Here is an 11,941-nt window from a genome sequence, read left to right on the forward strand (position 1 = left end):
CAACTTATACAAAATTTTAGTGTTTACAGTGTCATGTAAGGCAGTTCTGGGTGAAGCTGTTACTTCAGACTGTGTAAATATTAAGTTATCTACATGACCTGACTTACCCTCTCTGCTTCTTGATTATTCCACTCAGGAGAGGATATTCTGCCAGAACAGTCAGCAAGTTTTGATCCATACAAATAGCTGCATTATCACTTTTTTTTCCTAAAAAAGACAGAGGCTGATGCCTCTTTTATGAGCTACATGCCCATTCACGTGCACATGCTTTGGAGTTATTTCCTTTTCACTCGTCATCTGTTCGTAAAAATATCATGTTTTCCCACCAGATTTTTTAACCTTGGCTTTTGTAACCAAATACCTTTCCTGCTGCCCATTTTTCAGGAGTTCAAGTCCATGCAGGATTTGTACTGGTCTCACCCTTGTTTCAGTCAACATTGAAAACTCATAGCACCAAGTGCTACTACAGTCACAAAAACATCAAGTTCCAGAATTAAAAACTGTTCAGAGAAATTGGCCTCAGTCCACCTCTAGTTCTAGGAGAGCAAGAAGGGAGCTTATGCAGTCACTTCTCTGGAAGCATTTTGCACCTGCCTCCTATTTTGACCATACAGACCATTGCCATATCCTTCTGAATATCAACCTTTGCAGGATCACCTGTTGAGCTCCATATGAATTTGCTCCATAGCTTTCCCAAGCAGTGTGAATGCTTTCCATAACAGGCTTAGCAAGTCAACTTAATAGCTACATTCTAACCAGTATTTCTGCTCTGTGGCTTGTTTAATAGCCATAGGCTGGAGTGAGGCTCTGTTCCTCAAAAAAAGCCAAAAAAAAAAAAGCCAAACTTGTAGAGAAATTCAGGTTGAAAGAATGCATCTGTAAGCAGCATATGAAAACCCCACAAATATTATGGATAACTCATCTCATTTTTTCTCTTTAAAAAAAATTTATAAAATGCAGCCTTGCAACTTACATTATCTACAATAAGGAAATTCTTCCACCACAAGTTGTGGTCTAAGTGTTCCCTTGTGTGCACAGCTATCAGAGCCTGCAAAGATACTGTGCATAAAAACCCACAGGCCCTAAATCAGAAGTGGTGCTAGTTACATTGCAGAACTAGTCTCCTTCACTTAGCAGCCCAAAATCAAGAGGGGAGGAATGTCAGCACGCAAAACCAAAGGCAAGTCTTCTCCTCTCTGCTGTTTTTGGTATTACCAAAAACCATCCTTTGCAGAAACTACTGGTATGCAAAACACATATAACAGCTAGTAATCATATTTGAGCAGCAGAGATAACTCCTGTACTCCTCTGCAGTCACAGTGTTAAGTCTTCCCAGTTAAGTCAACCAGCACTTACACAGGTATGAAGCAGAGGGGCCCATCTTCACTTTCACAGGGACATCATTTCTCCCCCCATCCCTTCTTTCTCCAGTTGAAGCTAATACAGGGAGAAGGTCAGTATTTAGCATCCTACACATCGCAAGAACCAAGCTCTTTGAACAGTCCAGGTGTGCTTTGGGTCTGCTCTATCCTATAATGCTCAAAAGGACACAGCTGCTGAAACTGCAACAGTACTAATGTAACAGTATATACTGCTACTTCGAGGTGCCACTAAGGAAACACTGTCAGAAGTAAAAGCCAAGTGAAGACCAGATGCTGCCGGCAGAAGATGACAAGACCGAAGATCTTTGTTATACGACACAAAGAACCAGAGATGATACTATTATTTTTCCACTTCCTATTTAAAAATATGTCATAAATACTACACTCCCTTTTCTAACACCTCTTAGCCATTCCCAGATAGCACCGCATTTTAGTGATTAATGGAGCCACGTGCATAGGCTTAAACTCAGAGTATGATTTAGGATGTCTGTCTGATAAAAGTCTCAAGTGGGAAAGCAACAGACCAAAGAACCAAGTCATCTGTACACAGTAAATTTTAAGTATTTATTGAAAAAGTAAACCTTGGGGCACACTGCAATTTTACAAAAAGGAAAAACACAAAGAATCTATTGGATTAAGCAGTTAAAAGCCAGCAATATTACAAGCTGTTTACATACTAACATTTACATTAATTTAAAAGAAGTTGCATGTCACCAACATGTAAAATATACTTTAAAAGGTTGAAAAAAATCAAGTTGAGTGTTGAAAGACACAAGTATACCACATGTGTAAACATGGGTTTGGTCATTCAGTTTAAATCCCCTCTTGTACTGAAATGTTCAGTCTTCAAAATTATACAAGTGGATAGCTAGCAGCTGTTGCTATTCCACAGTGGTTCTTTCTGTCCTTGGCCATGTAGATATATCCTTTATCACCCCACTTCTCACCCCAGCTGAAAACAGAAGCAAAGGGTTTGTTTACATATTCAGAAAATACTTATTTACTGTCCCAGTGTTTAAACTGAAAACTGCTGCCTTCCACATTTAAAGAAAAAATCAAGATAGATGCAGCCAAAACCTAAAGTGCTTTCCAGCAATTAAATGTACATTACAGAAGAGGCACCTCAAGCTCACAGAAATGAAGGAGGCAGCCATCCTTTCACTAGGTAGTCACATTGATGTGCAAACTTTGATTACAGGTGTCTGAAGCTCAGACACTGCTCCCAGCAAACCTTAAGGGAAATCAGAAATTGAAAGCAGAGTTTGACGGTGTGCCTCAGTAATACTGAGAAACTGAGACAAGCTTATGTGATGTGCCCTTTGACATTACTTCATTGGTTTTCTCCAGCTTAGGAGATAATTAAGTTCAAATGTTATCCTATTTCACACAAGTGAAGAGCACTGCTTCCAGAAAAATCCATGATGCCTGCACAACACTGTTTCCTCCTGCTCCCCTCTGCTTCACTTCTTTAACATCTACTAGCTTCACAAGTTTTTTCACTACTAAGCCCCCTTAGATTAACTGAAAAAGCAGAAGACTCACATTTGCTGCTTTGGGCCTAATTTATTAGGCTGCCATCAGCATGTGCTGGGTTTAGCCTTTGTTATAGAATACAGTGTCCAGATTTTCCACACACAGATTTTTAATTACTGTAGTTTCCCTACCTCCCTCTCTTCCAAGTGACAAACTACCTTCCCTTCTCTCCTGCGTACATGACAAAGATCTTACCTGTTCTTAACAATCCAGTATTTCTTCCCATCTACATCTTCCCCTTCAAAGCCATAACCTACAACCAGAACACCATGGTCCAAGTCTTCACTGCTGCAATCTGGTTCATAGTAGATACCTGTGAAGGCATAAGTTCACATGTGAACAAGCTTATCCACAGAAAAACCTTCTCCCACACTAGAAGCTTTGTACATTTCTAATTAAATGTTGCATAGTCTCTTGAAAGTTAGAGGATGGAGTCATAAAAGTCTATCATGACAGACATTGAGGGACAAGTATGCGCACAGATAAAAGAAATGCAAGTTTTTAACAAATCCCCACCTGACTGATAGAATTGGAATGAAGTATGGCCTGCATCAATAGCAACAGACACTGGACCCACAGCTGCAACTGCTTTCATGAGAGCTCTTTCATGTCCTTGAGGGATGTCAACGAAGCCAGTGTCATTAGCAGCATTGTATTCTGCCTTGTAGCGACAGTCTTCATCATCCTAAATAGAAAAAGCTGTAGTTATTACTCAGTTCTCCATTTAATACACAGGTGAGCATAGAACTACCAGATATTCTGAGACTTCACTGCCTTGAAAACAAGGGACTGAAAAGTATCCCAGTGCTTCAGCATTGCTTTGAAAGGAGAACAGAGGGGGAACATGAAGGTGCTCCTGAGTTCCTCAAAGGTATGAGCTCCTCAAAAATACAGTGAAAGTAAAGGACTTAAGCAAAAAACAAACAAAAAAATCCAAAAAACAACAAAACAAAAATAAAAAAAACCAACACGAAACCCCCCCACAAACCAGCTTTTCTGGATGCAAAGAATCATAACCCTGCCCTCTTTGGAGGCAGGACATATCTTTCCAGAGAGGAAAGAAGCCCAGAATGTACTAATGGCCAATGGAGGAGAGCCAAGTATTCAATAATTACAAAGTAATCCAGAAACTGCTTGTTGGGCAAGCACTAAAATCCAGAATTTTGGACTGCCATAATTTGAAGATGTATAGAATGATTCAAAAGTTAGTAACTTCTATTACACGACCTTACATACTTGTATATTTTGTGCTTTTTCATATTACCTTTTTTTTAACAGTAAGCCTGAACTGTTGGGTCCACATGCCTCACAAGAGAGGCGAGGCCTGGTTTGGAAGTCAGGTCTTGTGAAACTGAAATAGATTCAAGCAAGCCCATCCCTCCCCTATGTGCATTTTAAATTAGCACTAAAATTGTTTCCCCAATTGAAGGAACACAGTACAGCTCAGTTGCTTACTTTTTGTACTAAGCAAGTTAGGCACTTTCTATAATCAACTGCATTCTCTAGAACAGCCAAGATTAGAAAAAACAGATTTCAGGGACATAGGTGAACAGGAACCCCAATCCAAAAGCTTCTATGTTGTTCACAACAAATGGCAATGCCATTGCCCATTCAGAGAGCACAAAACAAGCTGCAGGAAAACATCCTCCACAGCAAACAGAACTCCTAAGAGGTGAAAAACCCAAACCATGAGTTCCCAAGTGGTATCACAATTTACTACTTTTTCATTCTTTTGTGTCTGTTTAACATGTGATGGATCATTAGAGATATTTTAAAAATCTGTCCATTACCTCCATTTATGCACATTTAGTCCAGAAATAGACCTTAAGGCATAGACAAAAGGTGTTAAAAAAACAGATGACACAAGCAACAAGAATTAGGTGGTCTGTGGGTAGCAACTCTGTAATAGGTCAGTTATGGGAGGATGAATTGCTTCCCTACTATTAAGTAGCACCATTGACTAGGGCTGGGTTGCTGGTTTGGTGTGGCAACCATGATAAGGCACATCTGAGAGGAGGGCAACAAGGAGGGGGAGGAATAAAAATATTTGCTCCAGTTTTTCTAACTGGTCTGGCTAGATTTTGACCTCAAAGACCAGTGCAGTATGTTATTCCTACTGGGGCTAGCAGTCTTGCTAGTTCTCTTAGCAAAGATGCAACAGGAAGAACAGATGTACTGATCACTACAAAGACATTCTTTTCTAGATATGAGTTTCTCAACACAATTTTTCCACAGGAAAGACATGACACCTGCAATACAAGTCCAGCTATTTCACTTACCTTTGCAGTGTATGGGTAGGATTCCTCAGAATCAATGCCCCCATTATCCTGCACATACTGGAAAGCCTGGTCCATGAGTCCACCATTGCAGCCTTGATTCCCTTCAGGGCGAGAACAGTCCACCAGATTCTGTTCACTCAGCGAAACAAGCCTGCCAGTTTTTCTGAAGTGCTGTCCTTCAAGAGCTCCTGTTGTGCTGAAAGCCCAGCAAGAGCCACATTGACCCTGAAGCATAAAATGAAATTACAAGTTACACACCTAGACAAACTAGGCATTTATATTTCCCTTATGACTTGTCTAAGCCGTAAAGACAAAAGTCACAAGACCAACATTGCTTTCACAGTCCTAGCATGTACAAACGAAGACACTACAGACTCCAGTTCTGAGACATTTAGCAGAGCACTCCTAAAAAGTGTTAAGAGGTACAGCAGTTTTACCAAAATGGTGCTTGATTTTGTAAGCTTGTACTAGGCTTCATTAAACAGGTACACAGTATTTTTCTTCTATGGAATTGGATGTAGCATTCAGGAAACTGGACCTGTAACTGATTAGAAATCCACCATAATATTGTACCTGGTCTTTAACTGGAGTTACATATCCTTTCTCTCGCCAGTCTACTGATCGTGGCACTTCCAGGAAGCTGGGCTCAAGAAACTGGGAACCTCTATACTTTCTTTCTGACTTCTTGTGTACGTAACCATTCATGAGCTGTCTGAACTCATCAGTTGTCTGAAAAACAATTCAGTACATGTAGTCACCATCCATTACACATCACTATTTAGAACCACATATTTCAAGCCTCTATACATACCATGTCACCAAACTGATTCATTCCCAACTTGTAGCTGTGTTTTCCTAAGGTGTGATCCAGATTATGGAGTTCAATCATTTTCAGATTCTTCTCCCACACCACTCTCCTCCAGCTTTCTTCTCTCTGAGGGGCAAAAAACCAGCATACTTCAAAGAGGCAGTTCAAATAAAGTTCACGTCTACAACAACGAGATTTGTTAAAACTCGCATAACTCAGACAAATGGAGAGTTACTCGAATGCCAAGACTGAATGCTGTTTAAGAGGTGGTCTTTTTGCCTTCCTTTTAACAAAAACAAGGCGCATAGCGCAGCTGAGTCGCCGCACAAGCACAGGAAGGGGACTTGGGAAGAGGGGGATTATCCTTCCCAAGCGCAGCCCATAGCCAGCGTGCTAACAAAGCAGACATGACTCAGCTGGCGGGGCCCAGCTGAGTGCGCCCATTGCCTGCCCAGCCGAGCACATACCGCAGGGCTCACCTCATGGTAGTCTTTGTTGTGCCACGACTTCCACAGCTGCCAGTGCCCATCCAAATCGGGGTCCAGTCGCGGCGCACCGAGCGCCAGGCCCAAGCAGAGGCAGAGCGCGGTCAGGAATACGCTCATGCTGCCGACCTGCCGGGGACGGAGGCACACGGTCAGGCAGGGAACAGACACGGCTGCACTCAGCGCCCGCCTCGCCGCGGTGAACAAGCGCAGGCGGCGGGGCCGGGATGCGGCGCGGGCAGCCAGGAGTCTCCCGAGGCAGCGGCCGGAATGGCGACCCCTTCCCGGCAGGAGCGGCCCACTGCGGCACAAGGACAGGGGCAAGGGCGCAGCCGAGACCAGCCCCCTCCGCGTTCCCCGCCTCGCAGCCCCCACTCACCTCGCCCAACAGCACCCGTTGCTCTCCCGAACCGAGAAGCCGGCGCCTCCGCGGCCCTTCTTATCCCGGCCGGGCCGGGCCCTGCCCGCCCCGCCGCGCCCATTGGCGGCCGCGCTTCCCGCAGGGCCGGGCGGGGCGGGGTTTGCGGGGGTCCCCGTATGGCCGCGGGCCGGGGGCGGTGCGGGGCCGGCCGGGAGCACAGCGGGGACACACCGCCCGGCCGGGCCGCTACGTTGGGCAACGTTTGTGTGTTTACTCCGAGCGCTGGCTGACCGGAGATATTGGCAGCACGCTAAGCTTGCTGGAATTTTAACCCGGGGGAACTTAAAGCGGGCACCTGTCAGAGCGAAGGAAAAACAAAGTCTGTAGGCAAAGAGCCGCGAGTGGCGGGTGCGGGCAGCCCCGGCCCTGTCCGGGCTCCCGGGACGGCTCCTGCCCGGGGCAGGCGGGCGGGGCTGCGGACACAGGGCAGGGCCCCCCAGGTCACTCCAGGCAGGTGCGAGGGAGCATCTCCCACTGGCCAGGGTCCCAGCGGCTTGGCGGTGATACTCGTGCCAGGAACATTTCCAGGAAAGTCATTTATTCCCCCATGATTTAATATCTGAAAACTGCTGTATTTTTACCCCTGCCTCTGGACCCAAGCCCACCAAGAGGTATTTTACCACCATGTGGCCAGTGTTTGTGTGCGTAGTGTCCAGTAGTGACTACTGGAAACACTGTTTGCGACACCAAGAGTCACAGGACAGATGATATATTAAAAGGCTTACATGTGGACTTGTGGTAGCAATACGCGGTATCGCAATAAGTAGGAGTAGACAAACTTAGATTTTTTAACGGTTTGTAGTAGTAGAATGACTGACAAAATTACGCGAGGTTCATCCCTAAAGTTTTGTAAAGCCAGCATTGCTGATGGCTTTAGCTTACAAACTTGAGAGCATGTATTTAGAGTAAAAAACAGGGTTTGTAGACTGTTGCACAATAGCAAAAAGGAAGAAATCATATGATATGTACTTCTCCCTTTTCTGATGTCTCAATACACACAGTGTGCCACTAAAACAAGCAATACATGTTTCCTTACCCAGATTATCTCAGGAACAGTCTTTGACCCAAGAAAACCCCACAGAGCCAAATACATAATTATATGTTGAAGAGCTTGTCTTGTCTTTTCAAAGTACTTGTGCAAGTCTCCTATTTGTTTTTATCTTTCCACCATGATACCTTTTACTGCATAATCAGCACGCATTTAAATACTTCAGGAGAGTTAGATGAACTGCGTGTAGTTTGATTAACTCATATTTAGTAGGTTTGGGTTTGGGTTTTTGGTTTCTTGTTTTGGTTTGGTTTCTTGAGATGTGTGGCATTTGAAAAGTTTTTACTTAACAGCTTTTGGCTGACATTTTTTGTGCAGATTTCTCAGTCCTATTTAGGTCTGCTTTGTTTCTACAATTGTATCTAGTATCAACCGAGCATTGAAAGTAAGTTACGAATGAGCTATGGACAAGCACATTGGTAACTAGTAACAAGTTACAAGTAAGTTATGAAGGCGGTATAGACAAACACCTTTCTAATAGGACAAGATGATTAACTGGTATGACAGAAGGTAAGGTCTAAATGACAGAAAGTTGTGCATCATAAACTATATATCCGCTGCTCTGTAATCCAGCCTGAGATGCACCAAGACAAACTGATGCTTTTCTGGATTGTATGAGGTCCTGTCTCCTTGGGGAAGTTACCATGCAGTCAGCTAGCATGTGATACCACTGTACTACCTCTCCTCATGAATGCTCTTAGTGCATGTACACACACACACACACACACACACACACACACACACACACACACAGAGACACACAGGAGTCCATCTTTACTCTGAAGGTATGTTCACTCTACAGCTTTATTTAACAACTGTATGTAGGGAAATCTTAGCTGAGAATTTGTTGAAATACTTGAAAGAGGCAGGAATACTGTCACCTTCAGCATGTTCATCTAGGCATGTACTGAGTCATAACTGTTATGTGGATATATCAATTCCCCATGTATTTTGCTAAGGAAACCATGGTGAGAACTCGGCCATCACAAGAGTACCATTTAGAAACCTGTGATAAGAAGCTGGCCTAGGACTATCTCCAGCTCCTGGATGCACATTTCCTCTCAGAGAATTTTATTATATTGTCATCAGCATGAAGACTGCCACTCATCTTGCAGCGGCTATTCATTATTTCAGCCAAGGTAAAAACACCATATTGCACAGCTACTAGATAACACTCTGTCACTGTCCCTACTGCTCCTGCCTGTGCACCATGATGGGTTCACAAGCCAAACTGCAATCGCAGTGTGGTGGTAGTTTGCTGGAGTCAACAGGTCAGTAGCAGCAGTTACAGGTAACTGGGCAGATGCTGCTAGAAATAATTTTCTGTCAAACTGTGCGACCTTGTGACAGCATGCTGCAGTCACATCAGTCATAGTGGCCTTTGCTCTATTGAAAATATCTCTGTGGGAACTGTGCAATGCACACTTTCCAGGTTAGCAGAGAGAAGGGTTGTAATCAAGGGCTCCTTCTGTTTGTCTGCTTAAAAGCTCAGCTGAAGCTGTGCCATTCAGCCCAGCGGAGACCTAGGTAGCCATGCTAATCACAGTAGTCAGAGTTCTGTCTGCAGTAATCTAAAGATCAAAACTTTGAAGCAAGAAAACACTTGCCCATTGCTTTAAATCTCTCCCTTTTGGAGGGTTGGTTTTTGAATTGCTTTTTAAAAAACAGCTTTTGAGGAACTCTATATATGCAAATCTCTAGCTATTTTTCCAAAGGCATAACTCTCTCCTAAAACATAGGAACACCACCGTTTAATAACTGGTCATGTCACCATTGTAACAGTCAAAAGTTTGCCCACTGCCGTGTAGCTATCAAGGCTTACAAGTCAGCAGGTAACAGAGGCTGTGCATTTCTAAATAGTCCCAAGAACTTGCATAGTCGTGTGTTGCCTCTGCAGTTGGAGGAGTAACTTCAGCATTCAGACCTCCAGGGCACATCTCGTCAACATGAGGTGTACAGCACAATCCTCCCCATTTGGAACCACTCTACTTGTTAGAATCCAGTATTTCAAAATACTTTTGTGCTTTTAAACCCTTGTCTTTCTTTTTCCTCCTGGTACAAGTTCACAGAGGAAAAGGCCAATCTGTATGCCAGAAAATGACCCAGAAATCAGAGAAGTTAAGCTCCTTTGCAATGGCAGTTGACTGGCAAAGCTACAGAAGGCTGACAATATGTGAAAAACGTCTGAGCAATGTAAACAGAATAAGCTATGTTGCACTCAACTGTGACAAGTCTGTGTGCACAAGCATCTGCCACAGACCGGCAATCTCAATGTAACTTATGAGCCATGATCCTTAATGAAGTAAAAGCAAGTGGTTTGTTTGTATGCGATTTTATCTAAACAGCAAAGGAAGAACATTTTATTTAGTCAAACATGGATTTTTGCGTTACCATAAAGACAAAATTGAGGATCTTTATTCATGGAACTGCCTTACTTAAAACAAGAGATAACAAGAGATTAGCTCAGTTGGCTAGAAAATCATGTTGCTTATAATGCCAAGGTCATGGGTTTGATCCCATACAGCCCATTCATGTTGGACTTGGTGATCCTTGTGGGTCCCTTCCAACTCAGAGTATTCTGTGGAACAATAGATCTATGAAAAAGCTATGACTGTGAACATGTTTGTTTATACCAGGTTAAAGCTATCTGCCTTAAATCTGGTAATTTCACCTTACTATAGTATAGCTTAAGAATGGACTTCTGCAACAGCATGGTCTAGTCAAGATACATCCTAAAGTGTTATCTAGCTTCAAATGCAAATTACTGTACTGCATAGCAGGCTTTCACTGGCCAACTTCAATTTCTAGAAGAAATGCTGCTCACTTTAGTACTTATTTTCAGTGGCATATTCAGAAAATTTTAGAAACTGCAGACATTTTTTTACCTAAATCGTTGTGAACATGTCTGATAAAAAGGCTACCAAAAAACCAAAGGGGTTTCTCTTCTTCCTTGCAGTACCATGAAAATAACCAGCCTTCCTCCACAACCTAGGCATTCCTCATCAGAGATCTGAGGTGGCTCTGGAGTTTATAATGCCCCTCTGACATTAAGAAGGTTTGTTCATAATTAGTCACTTAAGAATTTTTGTTTTGGATTGTCCCTAGTAAAATATTAGATTCAAACTGTATTTCAGCTGGAACACCTGTAATGAAGTTAGTGGCATCATGATTAGGTTAGAAGAGGAAGCAACATTTGCTTCGAGGGAGCACAGATAGGGTTCTGTGAGTGTTCTAAAAACCTGGGACATGGCTGGGGAGCAGTGATGTAATCTTTCTGAAACACCTCTTTGTTTTCAGCCGTCTTGTGATCTCCCTCAATAACCATTTCCTCACCCAAGTGCTAGATAAGAAACTGCATTCCAGCTTCTTTGCTAGCCCACAAGGCAAAGACGACTTCGTTTGCATCTCAATGTCTTACCTGGTCACAGGAGTTGGGGAATGATGCAAGGAATTTCTTGCCTTGCAAGAAAGACCGGGTGGGGATCCTAGTACCACCAGGGTTAGGGTTTCTCAGAAACAGTATTATTTTCCCGAGAAGTTTTCTCATTAAGGTATTTTTGTACGCATGGGGAAAAATTGAGTTCTTTTGGTTTCTTTTTTTCTTTCACCTTAATTCGTCTTTTTTTTTCCAATAGAGGTTAAATACTGAGTCATAAAGTCAACTTTGAAGCTTTGACCACGGTGTAACTCACTTACTTAAAATTTTAAGCTTCAATTTGATTGATTCTTCATTCATTACTCAGTGTCTCCTTCTGGCAGGTAGTAATTTCTGTGTTTTGGGAGAGTTGTGATTTTGAAAGCTAAGTGGGGGAAACAGTGGGAGGATGGGGGGAAGTATTTTTTTGAATTGCTGATGTAGCAGCTCACAAATAGAAAAAAATTCACACTGTATTGATGTTTCTCTACAATTTAAAGGACATTGCTAGTTTTTTTTTCCTTCCTGTACTAAGAAGGATATTTTTTAAAAAAAATTTACTCCAAAGCA

At 42.9% G+C, this 11,941-nt stretch overlaps 1 protein-coding gene across 1 annotated transcript; it reads right to left on the minus strand.

Moving 5' to 3' along the window:
- Positions 1–1,925: 1,925 nt before the first annotated feature.
- On the minus strand, positions 1,926–6,955 carry CTSL (cathepsin L). The gene is made up of 8 exons (XM_071580322.1): positions 6,867–6,955; positions 6,482–6,616; positions 6,006–6,128; positions 5,768–5,923; positions 5,195–5,419; positions 3,432–3,600; positions 3,111–3,228; positions 1,926–2,334 (listed from the first exon to the last, which is right to left on the minus strand). The coding sequence occupies exons 2-8, from the start codon at positions 6,605–6,607 to the stop codon at positions 2,235–2,237; spliced, it is 1,017 nt and encodes a 338-aa protein (XP_071436423.1). The 5' UTR covers positions 6,608–6,616; positions 6,867–6,955; the 3' UTR covers positions 1,926–2,234.
- Between the last annotated feature and the right edge of the window lie 4,986 nt (positions 6,956–11,941).

Source organism: Pithys albifrons, chromosome Z (assembly GCF_047495875.1).
Source record: "Pithys albifrons albifrons isolate INPA30051 chromosome Z, PitAlb_v1, whole genome shotgun sequence".
NCBI lineage: Eukaryota > Metazoa > Chordata > Aves > Passeriformes > Thamnophilidae > Pithys > Pithys albifrons.

What these genes read in the sequence shown, in the direction of transcription:
- CTSL (XM_071580322.1), bottom strand. Translation starts at nt 6,607, where the DNA reads ATGAGCGTATTCCTGACCGCGCTCTGCCTCTGCTTGGGCCTGGCGCTC. An exon ending in CCTACCCATACACTGCAAAG is followed by an intron (nt 3,601 to 5,194) that starts GTAAGTGAAATA and finishes TTTTCTATTTAG; the next exon opens with GATGATGAAGACTGTCGCTA. An exon ending in ATTCCAATTCTATCAGTCAG is followed by an intron (nt 3,229 to 3,431) that starts GTGGGGATTTGT and finishes ATGCCTTCACAG; the next exon opens with GTATCTACTATGAACCAGAT.